Raw genomic sequence first — 18,324 nt, forward strand, 5'->3', positions numbered from 1 at the left:
TACAGGGGCAGACTCTGTTGCTTCACAGAGCCGCACTATTGCATAACATAAATGCCGGAGCCTGTTTAAAGCTCACAGAGCTCGGCAAGGGAGCGCACCGAATGCGGTCACAGAACTCTGCCCCAAGGACACGGGGTCAGAGTCCCTCTAGAGCTTCTGGGCGCGTGGCGTTGCACCTGCAGACGCCACTATAGACGCTGACTATGGTGGAGTGTTGAGCACGTGCACTGTGGCGTGCAGAGCCAACGGTGGACACTGATGCCAGTCTCAGACTCTGCCTCTACCTACACCTAAGCCTGGGCGCTTAACAGGCTAGGCTGCACAACACATGCATACCAAGGGTAGGGGTTTCTTAATGAGTCATTCACCAGAGACATTCATACATGCATACAACACTCACTCCTCATAGTCTGGTAATGCAGTCTATACTAGCGCATGGCCAAGCGGCCATGCGAACCTTCTATAGCAGCGTCCTTCCAGGACCTTCCTGACCATTCTGATGGTCCAATCCGAGCTGGAGAAGGACCTGAGCATGTGACCTCCGATCTCCAATGGGAGATCGTCCCACGGGAATGCTCAGTGGACCAAAAGGAGGACTTAGTCCCTGAAATCATTCACTGCTGACCATCATGTGTTACTATAGCTAGACCAGAGGTGGCAGCAGCAACCAAACCCACAGAGCTGGTCTGAGCAGAGCGCCGTGATCGACGAGTCTGCTGAGCAGCCTCCTCTGCAGCCGGAGAGGAATGGGAGACTGAAGAATACAAGGCTCGGGATTCCTGCTGTGCAGCGACAGGAACCCGACGCCTAACACATACTCAGTACAAATGAGTACACTCCAACAGATTTGTCAGGAAACCTTTAGATTCCTTTCAGAATCAACACATCCTATGGGATAAAATACTACAAATTACTCCCAGAAATGCGGGCCATTGATTGCAAACAGGATTTGTTTTTCTAGCACACCCCAAAAAATTATTTTCCTAACAAATTCACTCAAAAATTTTTTTGCAAAAATGAGTATATCTCAATTAAAGTCTTCAGAAGAAAGCTAAAGTTTAGACTACAAGATCCTTATGAACAAAAATTTCACCACAGGTAAGTTTTATTATTCATTAAACAGGAGTCAGCAGTGGCACCACAAGGAAGAGAAATGTCTTAAGACCTGAGAAAGAATAATTTCTTTACATAAGAAAGGTAAAGGCTACAAGAAAATCAGCAAAGCTTTACTTATAGCAAAAGTGATACAAAAATTTAACATAGATGGAACTGAACAATCTCACAGATGTCCAGGACAACCATGGAAGTTCACACCTAAACAGAGGCGTCATCTGATGAGAAATGTTGACAAAAATAGACATACAGGTTTACTGTTGTTTGCTAACGTAGTAGATTGCCAACTCAGGGCGATTGTTTTCTGTGACAAAACAATACCCATGAGGATGGCATGCATGGGTATCGTCCACGAAGGAAACCTCTCTTAAAGCGGATGCACAAAAAGCCTGCCTATAATTTGCTAGGACCCATGCTGAAAAATATGAAGACTACTTGGAACTCTATTCTCTGGAGTCATGAGACCAAGATAAATGTGTTTGGAACTGATGGTTTCTAAACTGTATGGTGTTGGAAAAGATGAGGAGTATTAAGAAAAATGCATGGTGCTTACAGTGAAACATGGTGGTGGCAGTGTCCTTATGAGGGGCTGCATGAGTGCTGCTGGTGTTGGGGAGTTACATTTCATTGATGCTTGATGAATTTACAGATGTACTGCTCTATATTGAAAGAGAAGATGCTACCATCACAATGAGCCCTTGGTAGACGTGCACTTTCTAACAAGACAATGATGCAAAACACACTTCTAAGGCCACTGTTGCATTTTGGAAGAAGAACAGGGTGAAAATGATTAATTGGCCAAGTATGTCTCCTGATCTAAACCCAGCCAAAACACCTATGGGGAATTCTGAAGAGACAAATTGAGCATCACTCTCCATTCCACATCCAGGCTATAATAGAGGTTGTTCTTTAAGAATGGAAAAAGACAGGTATTGCAATATTTTGCCAACTTTTTCATTCCATGCTAACAAGACTTGGTGCTGTACTTAAAGACTTGAAGGTCATACAAAATAGTATATGTAGTATATGTAGTAGTTTTTGATGTGGGGTGTATTCATTTTTGTATCAACTAATTTGAGTAAAACTGAAGATTTTGTAATGAAAGTTATAATATTAACCTTACTTTCATGTTATGGGTTAAAAAATGGTCAATGAAACTGAAAATATTGGAAGTTGTTCTTGTGTTCTTTGAGATATTTAATAAAATCTTTCTTTTCAAAGGGGGGTCTACTAATTTATGCTTAGCACTGTAACTGCTGTCTGAACAACCAACTGAACCATCATTCTATGGGGAATTTTGGTTTAAATTGTAATTTTTATTGAAACACATTTTTCAATTTTTACAAGAAAAAAACAAAAATAGCCATTTTAAAATTTTCACTATCATTTATAGGTTGTCAACCAATCTTATTCTATAATAATACTTTAACATTCGATTAAATGTTTTCAAGTATATAAAGAGTAAAAACTCACGAACAAACACATAGACTCAAACAAAAGGAAAGTGGGCAAATATGATAAGAATGTTGTGACCTATTTACCCCTTCAAGACCAGAGGTATTTTCGGCTTTGCGTTTTAGTTTTTTGCTCCCCTTCTTTCCAGAGTCATAACTTTTTATTTTTCGGTAATATGGCCATGTGAGGGCTTGTTTTTTGAGGGACAAGTTATACTTTTCAACGACACCATTGGTTTTAACATACTGTGTACTGGAAAATGGGGAAAAAAATTCCAAGTCCGATTAAATTGCGAAAAAAGTACAATTCAACAGTTTTTTTTTTACCATGTTCCCTAAATGCTAAAATTGACCAGCCGTTATGATTTTCCAGGTCATTATTAGTTCGTAGACACCAAACATGTCAGTGTTCTTTTTTATTTAAGAGGTAAAAAAATAAATCCAAAGTTTAGTAAAAAAAAAAAAGGCGCAATTTTCCGAGACCTGACCATTTTTCATGATCTCGGGTTGGGTGAGGGCTTATTTTTTTGTGTGCCGAGCTGCCTTTTTTTACACCATTTTGGTGTAGATACGATCTTTTGATAGCCCGTTATTGCATTCTATTGTACTGTGGCAGTAACGAAAAAAAGTAATTCTGAAGTTTTTAATTTTTTCTCATTGCATCCTTTAGTGATCAGGTTAACTCCTTTTTTATATTGATAGATCTGGCGATTCTGAACACAGCGATACCAAATATGTGTATATTTGATTTTTTTTTTATTGCTTTATTTTGAGTGGGGCGAAAGAGTGGTGATTTGAACTTTTATATATTTTTTATTTTTTTAACCCCTTCATGACCCAGCCTATTTTGACCTTAATGACCTGGCCATTTTTGGCAATATTGACCAGTGTCCCTTTATGAGGTAATAACTCAGGAACGCTTCAACGGATCCTAGCGATTCTGAGATTGTTTTTTCGTGACATATTTGGCTTCATGTTAGTGGTAAACTTAGGTCAATAATGTTTTCATTTGTTTGTGAAAAAAACAGAAATTTGGCGAAAATTTTGAAAATTTCGCAATTTTCACATTTTTAATTTTTATTCCGTTAAACCAGAGAGTTATGTGACACAAAATAGTTAATAAAACTTTTAAAAAATTTTTTTTGTTGGGAAGTTATAAGGGTTAAAAGTTGACCAGCGATTTCTCATTTTTACAACAAAATTTACAAAACCATTTTTTTAGGGACCACCTCACATTTGAAGTCACTTTGAGGGGTCTATATGGCAGAAAATACCCCAAAGTGACACCATTCTAAAAACTGCACCCCTCAAGCTACTCAAAACTATATTCAAGAAGATTATTAACCCTTCAGGTGCTTCACAGCTACTAAAGCAATATGGAAGGAAAAAATGAACATTTTAATTTTTCCAATAAAAAATTTCTTTTAGCATCAATTTTTTCATTTTCACATGGGCAACAGGATAAAATGGATCCTAAAATTTGTTGGGCAATTTCTCCTGAGTACACCGATACCTCATATGTGGTCATAAACCACTGTTTGGGCGCATGGCAGGGCTCAGAAGGGAAGGAGCGTCATTTGACTTTTTGAATGGAAAATATGCTGGAATATTTAGCGGTTGCCATGTCGCGTTTGGAGAGTCCCTGTGCGCCTAAACATTGGAGCTCTCCCACAAGTGACCCCATTTTGGAAACTAGACTCTCCAAGGAACTTATTTAGATGCATAGTGAGCACTTTGAACCGCCAGGTGCTTCACAAATTGATCCATAAAAAAAAAAGGACTTTTTTTTCACAAAAATTTTCTTTTAGCCTCAGTTTTTTCATTTTTACATGGGCAGTGGGATAAAATGGATCCTAAAATTTGTTGGGCAATTTCTCCTGAGTGCACAGATACCTCATATGTGGTCATAAACCACTGTTTGGGCACACGGCAGGGTCCCGAAGGGAAGGAGCACCATTTGACTTTTTGAATGGAAAATTAGCTCCAATCGTTAGTGGACACCATGTCGTGTTTGGAGAGCCCCTGTGTGCCTAAACATTAGAGCTCCCCCACAAGTGACCCCATTTTGGAAACTAGACCACCCAAGGAACTTTTCTAGATGTGTGGTGAGGACTTTGAACCCACAAGTGCTTCACAGAAGTTTATGACGCAGAAAAGTGAAAATAAAAAAATATTTTTTTTTTCTCAAAAATGATTTTTTAGCCCGCTATTTTTTATTTTCACAAGGCTAACAGGAGAAATTGGACCACAAAAGTTGTTGTGTAATTTGTCCTGAGTACACCGATACCACATATGTCAGGGGAAACCACTGTTTGGGCACATGGGAGAGCTCAGAAGGGAAGGAGCGCAGTTTTGGAATGCAGACTGATGGGATGTTCTGCGGGCATCATGTTGCGTTTGCAGAGCCCCTGATGTACCTAAACAGTAGAAACCCCCCACAAGTGACCCCATTTTGGAAACTAGACCCCCCAAGGAGCTTATCTAGATGTGTAGTGAGCACTTTGAACCCCCAAGTGCTTCACAGAAGTTTATAAACGCGGAGCCATGAAAATAAAAAATCATTTTTTTTCCTCAAAAATGATTTTTTAGCCCGCTATTTTTTATTTTCACAAGGGTAACAGGATAAATTGGACCCCTAAAGTTGCTGTTCAGTTTGTCCTGAGTACGGTGGCACCCCATATGTGGGAGGGAACCACTGTTTGGGCGCACGGCAGGGCTCAGAAGGGAAGGCGCGCCATTTGATTTTTTGAATGGAAAATTAGCTCCAATCGTTAGCGGACACCATGTCGTGTTTGGAGAGGCCCTGTCTGCCTACACTTTGGAGCTCCCCCACATATCACCCCATTATGGAAACTAGACCCCCTAAGGAAGTTATCTAGATGCATAGTGAGCACTTTGAACCCCCAGGTGCTTTACAGAAGTGTATAACGCAGAGCTGGGAAAATAAAAATATTTTTTTTCCTCAAAAAATGATTTTTTTAGCCCGCTATTTTTTATTTTCACAATAGTAACAGGAGAAATTGGACCCCAAAAGTTGTTGTCCAGTTTGTCCTGAGTACGCTGGTACCCAATATGTGGGGAGGGACCACTGTTTGGGCACACGTCGGGGCTCAGAAGGGAAGTAGTGATGTTTTGAAATACCGACTTGATGGAATCGTCTGCGGGCGTCATGTTACGTTTGCAGAGCCCCTGATGTGCCTAAACAGTGGAAACCCCCCACAAGTGATCCCATTTTGGAAACTAGACCCCCAAGGAACTTATCTAGATGTGTGGTGAGCACTTTGAACCCCCAAGTGCTTCACAGAAGTTTATAACGCAGAACCGTGAAAATAAGAAATCTATTTTTTTCCTCAAAAAATGATTTTTTAGCCCGCAAATTTTTATTTTCACAAGGTTAACAGGATAAATTCGACCCCAAAAGTTGTTGTACAGTTTGTCCTGAGTACGCTGGTACCCCATATGTGGGGGGGGACCACTGTTTGGGCACACATCGGGGCTCGGAAGGGAAGTAGTGACGTTTTGAAATACCGACTTGATGGAATGGTCTGCGGGTCTCATGTTACGTTTGCAGAGCCCCTGATGTGCCTAAACAGTGGAAACCCCCTACAAATGACCCCATTTTGGAAACTAGACCACCCAAGGAACTTATCTAGATATGTGGTGAGCATTTTGAACCCCCAAGTGCTTCACAGAAGTTTATAACGCAGAACCGTGAAAATAAAAAAATCTTTTTTTTCCTCAAAAAATGATTTTTTAGCCCGCAATTTTTTATTTTCACAAGGTTAACAGGATAAATTCGACCCCAAAAGTTGTTGTACAGTTTGTCCTGAGTACGCTGGTACCCCATATGTGGGGGGGACCACTGTTTGGGCACACATCGGGGCTCGGAAGAGAAGTAGTGACGTTTTGAAATACCGACTTGATGGAATGATCTGCGGGCGTCATGTTACGTTTGCAGAGCCCCTGATGTGCCTAAACAGTGGAAACCCCCCACAAGTGACCCCATTTTGGAAACTAGACCCCCCAAGGAACTTATCTAGATGTTTGATGAGCACTTTGAACCCCCAAGTGCTTCACCGAAGTTTATAACTCAGAGCCGTGAAAAAAAAAATCATTTTTTTTCACAAAAATCATTTTTTTAGCCCCCAATTTTTTATTTTCCCAAGGGTAACAGGAGAAATTAGACTCCCAAAGTTGTTGTGCAATTTTTCCTGAGTACGCTGATACCCCATATGTGGGGGTAAACCACTGTTTGGGCACACGTCGGGGCTCGGAATGGAGAGAGTGCTGTTTGACATTTTGAACGCAAAATTGGCTGGAATAAATCGTGGCGCCATGTCGCGCTCGGAGACCCCGTGATGTGCCTAAACAGTGGAAACCCCTCAATTCTAACTCCAACCCTAACTCCAACACACCCCTAACCAAAATCCCACCCTAATAATAACCCTAACCACAGCCCTAACGCCAACACACCCCTAACCCTAATCCCAACTCTAACCCTAACTACAAGCCTAACCCTAATCCCAACCCACCCCTAACCCTAATTCCAGCCCTAACCCTTATTCCAGCCCTAACCCTAATTCCAACCCTAACCCTAATTCTAGCCCTAACCCTAATTCCAACCCTAACCCTAATTTTAACCCTAACCCTAATTTTAACCCTAATTCCAACCCTAACCCTAATTCTAGCCCTAACCCTATTTCTAACCCTAACCCTATCTGTAACCCTTATTCCAACCCTAACCCTAATTCCAACCCTAACCCTAGTTCGAACCCTAAATGGAAAAAAAAATATTTTTTTTATTTTATTATTTGCACCTGGCTATGGGGGTGATAAAAGGGGGGTGTATTTACTTTTTTTTTCATTTTGATCACTGTGAGAGTGTATCACAGTGATCAAAATGAAAAATGAACGGGCAACCAGCAAATTCATGGGCGCCGCCATCTTGGACAATAGCAGGCGCACTGCGCATGCGCCCGCCATTTTGCAAGATGGCGGCGCCCATGATCCGGACGCCGGGAGCCACGGCGGGACACCGGGAGCACGATCGGAGGTCCTGGGGGCATCGGAAGGTGGGAAGGAGCGATAGACAGGGGAGGGGGAGCAGATGATGACGGCGGCGAACGATCGCCGCCGTCCATCGGTGGCGGGGGCCGATCGGCCCCGCCAGTCGGTGTGTGGGGGGGTCGGGGGTCAGTGTCCAGCCATGTCCGATGCTATTGCAGCATCGGCCATGGCTGGATTGTAATATTTCACCAAATTTCATTGGTGAAATATTACAAATCGCTCCGATTGGCTGTTTCACTTTTAACAGCCAATCAGAGCGATCGTAGGCACGTGGGGGCTAAGCCACGCCCCCAGGGATTAACTGTAGAGTGTCCTTTGTGTGCGGGTCGGGTGACCTTTCAGTGACCCCGGTCACCCGACCCGCAGGGGGGCTATTTATAGCATGACGCCTACATAGGCGTCATAGGTCGTTTGGGCACGACTTTTCATGACGCCTACGTAGGCGTCATGGGTCGTGAAGGGGTTAATATTTTAAAAAGCATTTTTTTAAATTTTTTGCATGCTTCAATAGTCTCCATGGGAGACTAGAAGCTGCAGTACTTCAATGACCTCTACTACACACATGTGATGATCAGATTGTCTGTGTGTTGCAGAAATGCTCACTTACTATGAGCGACAACCAACAGGCAGTGCTCATAGCAACCGGGTAATGACAACCATAGAGGTCTCCTTCAAACCTCTGCTTGTCTTGCCGACTCATCGGTGACCTGCGATCATGTGACGGGTCACCGATGAGCGAGATTAGTGACGCGCTTCCGAAATGCGCGAGTTAAATGCCTGTAGAAAGTGGAATAATGATGAGGCAAAAAGCCTAATATTAATGTATTGGAAAAATGTAAGAGAATGGAGAGAGAATTTTGTTTTCAGCTCATCATAGGAATGTAAAATTCACATTTTATAGTTGATTATGTCGGCGAAGTTAAGTACTACAGATTGAGTCCATACCCCTGTCGTTGAGCGGCTTTGACTTTCAGGGAAAATTCGTATGGAAAAAGGAAAAGTAAGGGTACCGTTACACCTAGCGATGCACCAGCAATCCCGACTAGCGATATGACGTGGTCAGGATCGCTGGTGCATCGCTAGGTGGTCGCTAGTGAGCTGCCACACAGGCAGATCTCACCAGCGACATCGCTGGGGACGGGGGTCGCTACTTACCTGTCAGACGCGGCGATCCTGCGTCTTCCCGCCCGGCTCCACGCGTCGCTCGTCGGCGCCACAGGAAGCCCAGAAGGAAGTGACCGACGAGGAATGGTCCAGGAGCTTCTCGCGCGATCAGCGATAATCAGCAGGGGAGCCGGTCGGCGGTAAGTATCACATGCAGCGATATCGCTAGCAATATCACGGCAACGTCACAAAATCGGTGACTTTACAGCGATATTGCTAGCGATATCGCAGTGTGTAACGGGGGCTTAAGAGTGGAATTAGTTGATGCCAGATTGGATTTTTTATAGCAGACCCTCCATATACTGTATTTCTGGTATGCATCATTGGACCTAATAGGTGTATTGAAGGAGGACTGTAAATCCCATTCCAGATCAGGGAGTTGGGGTGAGCTAGGGCTAACCATAACTTTTCAATCTCCATCCATTTCGCGTTGGCAGGTTTAGAAGACCACAATGGGATTGTGTGGAGGTGCGATGCCCAGTAATAATGAACAAAGTTAGGAGCCGCTAGGACTCCCATCCTTTTATCATCCAACATTACCGACTTTAGAATTCCATGACTTTTTACCTGCCCATATGAAATTTAAAGTGGCTGCTTGAAAAGTATGTAAATGGTAAAGTCTCGAAAAGATATAAAAGTTTTGGGAATTCTATGGGGAATTTAGGACTTCACAGTCTTCACATACAGTATACTGTCATTGGCTCTGACACAATTTAGCTTACAACTCTGACACAGGTTGGGAATGACTGGTCTTGTCATTGAGCAATAGGGATATACTATATCTTTTTGCTCACTCCTGTAAAATCAAGGTGTGGCTTAATATAAATATCCTGGACTCAATAAACACAGTTGCAGGTTCTGAATCACGATAGTGTAGGAGAAGGATCCTGTCTAAAAATGACAAGGCTTAGTAGATTAGTGGTAATTGGGCTCATAATAGAGTCATCTTTTATTGGAATTAGCTGCATGTATATCAGTGTTGATGCACAACGGTAATCTCATTTTATCTGTTTTCTCTTGTCTGTACGTGTAGATAATTGTAGTAGGATTAATATAAAGTTAGTAGGAATCACTTTTAATGCTACAAGTAACTCAGGTTTAAACATTAAACGGCGGCGGTGCTGTAAAACTAACATGCACTGACTGTTATTCCAGGGACACTGAACTTTAAATGGAGCAAAATAGATAAAATGTTAACAATAAAGAGAGCTATATTACAGGCCGAGGCTCAGTTCACATCATGTTCGGGCTTTCCTTCAGTGTTATGCATCAGGAGGATTTGCCAACATATAACATTGACTTATGGCACTGTATGAGCATAAAGAGGTGCCATATATGTCTCAGATACGCACGATGTCTATTATTAAAAATAAGCAGTAATAACCAGGCTGCTCTAATAGTACTAGAAAATCAAGTTTTACCTCTGTTGTAGTCTCTCTTTCATACTAGATATTTCATGCGGTGCTAAGGTTGATTGTTAAAGATAAGTATGCCTACGCAGGAGCCACGGCACCAAACAAGGAAGATGATGACATTGTATGAAGATGGGAGGCGCCGGACCCGGACCTGCGACGCCCATCGGACCGGACCTCCCCCGGGTGAGTATAATAAAATTTGTTTTTCTTCTCTTTCAGGTTAGATCAGGGCTTATCTACAGCATTCTAGAATGCTGTAGATAAGCCCCGAAAGGCAGTGGCAGCAGCTCATTGCTGAAAACGGAGGTGACAGGTTCCCTTTCATTATCGACGGCTGCACTTATAATCTTATGTAACAGCTTTGATTCTCCACATACCTCAATAATGCTGATAGAAATAATAAAAATAGGAGGTGGTAAACAGTTTGCCCTCTCCATATATGTTATTCTGTGATCGGGTGGCAGCATCCAGTTTGAGATTGTGGTGTGGAATTTCTCCCAACAAGTTAATGGAGGAGGATCTTTTTCTGATTCTTCAGTCTCATCTGCCCAATCAGCCATTCCTTCAAGTTCCATGTTGTTCATGATATCTATAGTATCAAATATATATAAAAGAATAAAAACAGGTCTTTAATTATGTTTTCCAAAGTCTGATGCCAGGTTCTCAATAACGGGTGAAGTCTTCTATTCTACAATATGGATGTTGGATTATTTTTATATGCCTAAACATTCATTATTACTTTCATTAAGACTTGCTTTAAGGGGTTGTCCATTAGTTTGATATTGATAACTTATACTTAAAAGAGGTCATTAATTTAAGATTCGGTGCGGCTGCAGGGAGAATAAAACTTAATTTTCTCTCTGTAGCCATGCTTCCTGCAAGTTAGCCAGACATGATTAAAACACTGTATACCTGCAGATAACCACTACATTTGCAGGTAAATAGAGTTTTACCTTTTAGTGGTTTACCCAGAGTCAGAAATACAGTAGTTGCTGCTTTTGCAAAATTCACTTTTTACACAGAACTGTACAAAAACTGAAGAAGTGAGTGTTGTGTGCCAGGAGGGATATGGTCAACAGCCTTCAGATAAATTAAAGGGATTATCCATGACTGACATATTGATCATCCCTCCACCAATGCGTGAGGCGCAACCAGGTACAGGCTGGGGCTGAAATTCAGCCCTGGCATTTGAAATCATACAGGCCCATGCTGTCACCATCCCCAAGCAACAAATGGGATATACTACCCTGGATTGAAGAAAGCAAGATGTAATACAAGACCAATATTTCTAATGACACCCGTGGCCTGCTGGGGTAAGTAACTTCGTGCTCCGTCACAACTCTTAACAGTATGGGTATCTTGAGATCACTGATTCTGTTAACAACATAGCAGACAAGGCAGCCAACAACCAGACAGGCCCTTCTGGCATTTGCCAGAATTGCCAGATGGCCAGTCCGGCCCTGGGTGCAACACTGTAGTAACAACTTGTTCAGCTGAATGGGAGAAAAAATGAAATACTTGCCAGCTGTCACTAAGCAATGTATATCTTCCCTACCTGATCTATCTATCACAGCAAAATGACATCACACTTTCCTCTGTCCCAAAACTCCGCTGCCTCGGAGTAACCCTTGACACAACCCTCTCCTTCAAACCGTACATCCAAGCTCTCGCCACCTCCTGTCGCCTCCAGCTCAAAAATATTTCCAGAATCCATTCTTTCCGCAACTCTTACTCTCCAAAAATGCTTGTGCATGCCCTAATCATCTCCTGCCTTGACTACTGCAACATACTCTTCTGTGGCCTACCTTCTAACACTCTCACACCTCTCCAGTCAGTCCTTAACTCTGCTGCCTGACTAATTAATCTCTCTCCTCATGACACTCCTGTTTCCCCCCCTTTGCAAACCTATTCACTGGCTCCCAATTTCCCAGTGTTTCCAGTTCAAACTACTAACACTGACCTACAAATCCATCCATAACCTTTATCCTCTGTACATCTCCGGTCCTCCCAAGAACTCCTTCTCTCCTCCACATTTAGTCACTCGTCACCCAATCACCTCCCTATCTCCCATCCTCTGGAATTCTGTGCCCCAACACGTCCGAATATCAACCACATTTGGATCCTTTAGACGGAACCTGAAAAAACCATCTCTTTAAGAAAGCTTACAACCTGCAATGACCATGCTGCCACTTCAACACCACCTGAGCTGCTGCAACTCCCGACCTACTAGGATCTAAATGTGTAGCTGGCAACACTGACATCCATAGACAATATGGAAAGGAGTCTTCTGCTCACTGAGCAGATGCTCAATGGGATAGATGAGGGGGGGATGCTAGGTTGGAGCTGCAGGACAATGAAGCAGCTAGCTGGGTGACAGTTAGAAGGCGGGGTAGAGGGAAGAGCACCAGGGAGGCTAGTCCTGATCTGGCACACCCCATAAGTTTGCTAAGTTGGCAGATGAGGGGAGTGTCAGTGCAGGAGTAGCACTGCTGCAGCAAGGCATGTCCTCTGAAAGCCAGAGGAGTGTCTGCTGCAGTAAGGGGGGGAAATAGGAGAGCAGGGCAGGCCAGACAGGTTATGGTAGTGGGGGACTCAATTATTAGGGGAACAGATAGAGCAGTCTGTCACAAAGACAGGGATCGTCGAACGGTGTGCTGCCTACCTGGTGCTCGAGTCCAACACATCGCTGATCGGGTTGCCAGATTACTAGGAAGGGCTGGTGAGGATCCAGCGGTCATGGTGCACATTGGCACAAATGACAAAGTTAGAGGTAGGTGGAAGGTCCTTAAAGATGATTTCAGGGAATTAGGCTGCAAGCTTAAAGCAAGGACCTCCAAGCTGATATTTTCAGAATTACTTCCTGTACCACGTGCCACGCCAGAGAGGAAATGAGAGATTAGGGAGGTTAATCAGTGGCTCAGGAATTGGTGTAGGAAGGAGGGGTTTGGGTTCCTGGAGAACTGGGCAGACTTCTCAGTTGGCTACAGGTTCTACGCTAGGGACGGGTTGCACCTCAATGGGGAGGGAGCAGCTGTGCTGGGGGAGAAAATGGCTAGAAGGTTGGAGGAGTGTTTAAACTAGGGACTGGGGGAGAGGGTATGCCTCTTATAGGAGGGGAAGACAGTGCAGATAGAGACCTGGGCACAATTAATGAAATTGGGGGTGGGGTTAGAACAGTTAATAATTTAAAAAAGAATAGAGGTACAGAGAGATACATAAAGTGCATGTATACTAATGCCAGAAGCCTCGCCAACAAAATGGAGGAATTAGAATTAATGTTGTTGGAACATAATTATGACATGGTGGGGATATCTGAGACATGGCTGGACGAGAGCCATGACTGGGCGGTTATTTTACAAGGCTATAGTCTGTTCAGAAATGACCGTACAAATAAGCGAGGGGAGGTGTTTATATGTAAAATCATCCTTAAAACCCATCCTGCATGATAATATATATGAATCTATTGAAAATGTAGAGTCCCTGTGGGTGGAGATAAGGGGAGGGGGAAAAGATAATAAATTACTGATAGGGGTTTGTTATAAGTCTCCAAAAATAATGGAAGCAACAGAGAATATCCTCATAAAGCAAATAGATGAAGCTGCGACTCAAGGAGAAGTCATTATTATGGGGGACTTCAACTACCCTGAAATACATTGTGGAACAGAAACCTGCAGTTCCAGCAAAGGTAATAGGTTTTTGACAACTATGAGAGACAATTACCTTTCACAACTGTTTCAGGATCCAACAAGAGGGGGGGCACTGCTAGACCTAATATTAACCAACAGGCCAGACCGCATATCAAATATAAGGGTTGAGGGTCACTTGGGTAATAGTGATCACAAATTAATAAGTTTTCATGTATCCTTTAATAAGATGTGTAGTAGAGGGGTTACAAGGACACTAAACTTCAGGAAGGCAAATTTCCACCGGATGAGAGATGATTTTGGTGCAATTAACTGGGACAATATCCTGAGACATAAAAATACACAAAGAAAATGGGAGACGTTTATTAGCATTCTGAATAGGACCTGTGCACAGTATATACCGTATGGGAATAAACATGCTAGAAATAGGAGGAAACCACTATGGTTAAATAGAGCTGTAAGGGGCGCAATAAGTGACAAAAATAAAGCATTTAGAGAATTAAAGCAAGTAGGTAGTGATGAGGCATTAAATAAATACAGAAAATTAAATAAATTCTGTAAAAAGCAAATCAAGACAGCAAAGATTGAGACAGAGAGACTCATTGCCAGAGAAAGTAAAAATAATCCCAAAATATTCTTTAACTACATAAAAAGTAAGAAACTAAAAAATTATAGTGTTGGGCCCCTTAAAAATAGTCTGGGTGAAATGGTGGATGAGGATGAGGAAAAAGCCAATATGCTAAATGACTTTTTTTCAACAGTATTTACACAAGAAAATCTCATGATGGATAACAAGATCAGTAAAAAAAAATCTCCATTAAATGTCACCTGCTTAACCCAGCAGGAAGTACGGCGGCGTCTAAATATCACTAAAATTGACAAATCCCCGAGCCCGGATGAGATACACCCCCGAGTACTGCAGGAATTAAGTACAGTCATAGATAGACCATTATTTTTAATCTTTAAAGATTCCATAATAACAGGGTCTGTACCACAGGACTGGCGTATAGCAAATGTGGTGCCAATATTCAAAAAGGGGACAAAAACTGAACTTGGAAATTATAGGCCAGTAAGTTTAACCATGGCGGTCCCTTCTGACAGGCTTGCAGCCAACGGGGTCTCTGCATGCAATGCGCATGCGCCATAGGCCGCGGCCGCGCCTCCCTCCTGTTACTTGTGCTCCGGCAATGCCCTGACCCGGAAGCACCTACAGACCAATGGCAGACCTGACAGGGCCATATCAGGCCGTTCCCCCCCTGAGGGAGGCGCCTGATCGTTGCGTTTGCTAGCACACTGGGTTCTGCTTCCTCGTGTGCTCTCTGCAGTCTCGCAGTCCTGTCTTCTGTGATTCCTGCAGTAGCCTCGCAGTCCTGCTTTCCGTAGTCCCTACAGTAGCTCCGCAGTCCTGTCCTCCGTGGGTTCTGCTATCCCCGCTCCAGTCCTACTCCAGTCCTGCCTCCGGTGTTTCTGCTCCTTCCTGCTATCCCCGCTCCAGTCCTTCAGTCCTACTCCAGTCCTGCCTCCAGTGTTCCTGCTCCATCCTGCTATCCACACTCCAGTCCTTCAGTCCTACTCCAGTCCTGCCTCCGGTGTTCCTGCTCCATCCTGCTATCCACACTCCAGTCCTTCAGTCCTACTCCAGTCCTGCCTCCGGTGTTCCTGCTCCATCCTGCTATCCACACTCCAGTCCTACAGTCCTACTCCAGTCCTGCCTCTCGTGTTCCTGCTCCGTCCTGTTGTCTATGCTCCAGTCCTGAAGTCCTACTCCGGTCCAGTCTTCAGCGATCCCGCTCTGTTGTCTACGCTTCAGTCCCGCACTCCTACTCCAGTCCGTCCTGAGCCGCTCCTCTCGGCTCGGTACCAGCTATCGTGGTACCAGAACCCCTGGGCCTGCTCCTAACGATCCCTGTATAGGGGTCGGCTCCACCTAGCAGCTCGCCCGGGGCCCCTCGGTGCCACGGTCAAGAGGGTCCACTCCTTGAGATTTGTCTCCTGACCAGCCGTGGTAACATACACTAGTTTCCTTAATATTGCGTTGATCCAGGGAGCTAGTCTGATTGCCGTATGTGGAGTCGGGAAGGAATTTTTTTCCCCAATGTGAAGCTTACTGTTTGCCACATGTTTTTTTTTTTTTGCCTTCCTCTGGATCAACATGTTAGGGCAAGTTAGGATAGGATATGGGTTGAACTAGATGGACTTATAGTTTTCCTTCAACCTTAATAACTAAGTTACTATGTTACTGTTTCCTTCCCCACCAGCCTGTAGAACATAAGCTCACAAGGGCAGGGTCCTCTTCCCAGTCTACCTTTGTTAGTTTGTCTACTGTAAGTGACATTTGTATTTTTATGTAACCCCTTTACGTGTACAGCACCATGAAATCAATGGTGCTATAAAAATAAATAATAATAATAATGTATTGGGCTGCTGTTTTCCATTAGTATACCACTTATATCTGGCTTCTGCTAGAGTGAATTTCATCACTGAAGATGGTGGGTGTCCAACTCCCAAGGATCTCCTATGGATAGTTATCTTACACATAGTCAAGAGAATGTCAGTCTTAAGCCCCCGTTACACACTGCGATATCGCTAGCAATATCGCTGCAAAGTCACCGATTTTGTGACGTTGCAGCGATATTGCTAGCGATATCGCTGCATGTGATACTTGCCTCCGACCGGCTCCCCCGCTGGTTATCGCTGATCGTGCGAGAAGCTCCTGGATCATTCCTCGTCGGTCACTTCCTGCGGCGCTTCCTGCTGTGACGACGAGCGACGCGTGGAGCCGGGCGGGAGGACGCAGGATCGCCGCGTCTGACAGGTAAGCAGCGATCCCCATCCCCAGCGATGTCGCTAGTGAGATCTGCCTGAGTGGCAGCTCACTAGCGACCACCTAGCGATGCACCAGCGATCCTGACCGCGTCATATCGCTAGTCGGGATCGCTGGTGCATCGCTAGGTGTAACGGTACCCTTAGTCCTTAAAGCCTAAAGCCAGAAAATGGTGCAAACTTTGGTACAAGTCTATGCCTAATAAGAGGTAAAGCCATACATGAAATTCATGAACAAAACTAAATCACAATCCACATAAAAATAACGGAAATTAAAATTAAAAAAATTATCAAATAGTGCATCCACACAAATGGAAAAGGTGGAACATCATGGAAGCCTGATGAGAAATAACTTACATTCCTAGGTGAACATGCACGGTAATGGTAAAAATTAAATAAATGTGTATATACATATGCACACATAACCTCATGGCAAGGTGACAAGAAAAGTAGTAATTAGCAAAGTTGCTAGATAGAGTTAATCTTCATAGTATAATCCATAAACGGGTGGGTAACAAGGAATCCATATGTCCAAGCATATAGAGAAGAGCTCCCCAATTCCCAGGATGGGGCTTCTCTGCTCATCACTAGTGATGAGCGAGTATGCTCGTTGCTCGGGAAAACCTGAGCAACGAGTATACTCGCTCATCACTACTCAGCACCTCACACCGGGGACAGATATATTTCAACTTTAAATGAAGTACAAACAGGTCCATCAACAGGAATTAAAAAATTGCCATATTTATCTCGACAGTTTAAATAATTCATAGTGCAAGGAAAAAGCCATGTCCGCCGCTGACATGTTTCGAGCACACTCCGCGCTCTTAATCATACCTATGATTCTTTGCACTAAGGATTTTTAAAGTTGTCGAATTAAATATGCAAAGTTTTTAAACTCCGATGCTGGATTAATTTTTTGTACTTCGTTTTAAGTCCAGAATTCCACCACTTGTGACATGTGTTTCGCACAATATGCCTTTTAAGGGGGTAACAAAGGATGTTGTGCGAAACACGCATCGTATCTGTCTTTTTGGAAATTTATCAAAATTTAATCCAATGATCTTATTTTTACATTTTTTTAGACTGGCGTATAAAAGTCAGTCTTGATAAATCTGCCCCAGTAGGTTTTAAATAAGAATGAGTAAAATGGATACTTCTGCTAATGTAAACTGTTTTTAGGTAAACATTTATTTGCATGCTGAACAACTGTATGAATATGGATTTTATTGTCTGTAAAGCGCGGTGGAATGGCGCTATATAATACAATTAAGTAAAATAAATAAGCTTTATAGATGACATGATGCTTGCAATACTAGGGATATATCAATAGAGAAATTGTCTACAGAGAAAGATGTATGAATAAAAGGGAAGTAACTAATGCTCTCCTTGTACCTACAGAGCAGATTTTATCAATAGACTATGGCCATTTTCTTAGTTTTAATAGCGGGCCCTCTGTCACATAAGGAGACACTGCGATTAGTTCAGCCAGGCAACAAAACTTACATCTGAGCCTTCCCATTATCTGTGACTTACATATCACTGTATAGTATTCATACACAATGCTAAAATGACTCATATGTATGGTTAGAATGTGATTACATCATTGTGCAATCATCATTCCTGAGGAGAAACAAGAAAACCCCG

At 43.2% G+C, this 18,324-nt stretch overlaps 1 protein-coding gene across 1 annotated transcript in view; it reads right to left on the reverse strand.

The window, feature by feature from the left end:
- Positions 1-18,324, reverse strand: part of RHBDL2 (rhomboid like 2) — a 70,444-nt gene that overhangs the window by 41,106 nt on the left and 11,014 nt on the right. The window contains exon 2 of the mRNA XM_073572235.1: positions 10,591-10,802. Within this exon, the coding sequence (XP_073428336.1) occupies positions 10,591-10,797 (207 nt within the window). The 5' untranslated portion in view covers positions 10,798-10,802. The remainder of the gene's footprint in view (positions 1-10,590; positions 10,803-18,324) is intronic.

The sequence above is a fragment of the Dendrobates tinctorius genome, unplaced genomic scaffold, assembly GCF_039654945.1.
Source record: "Dendrobates tinctorius isolate UK_male_01 unplaced genomic scaffold, ASM3965494v1 ptg000007l, whole genome shotgun sequence".
NCBI lineage: Eukaryota > Metazoa > Chordata > Amphibia > Anura > Dendrobatidae > Dendrobates > Dendrobates tinctorius.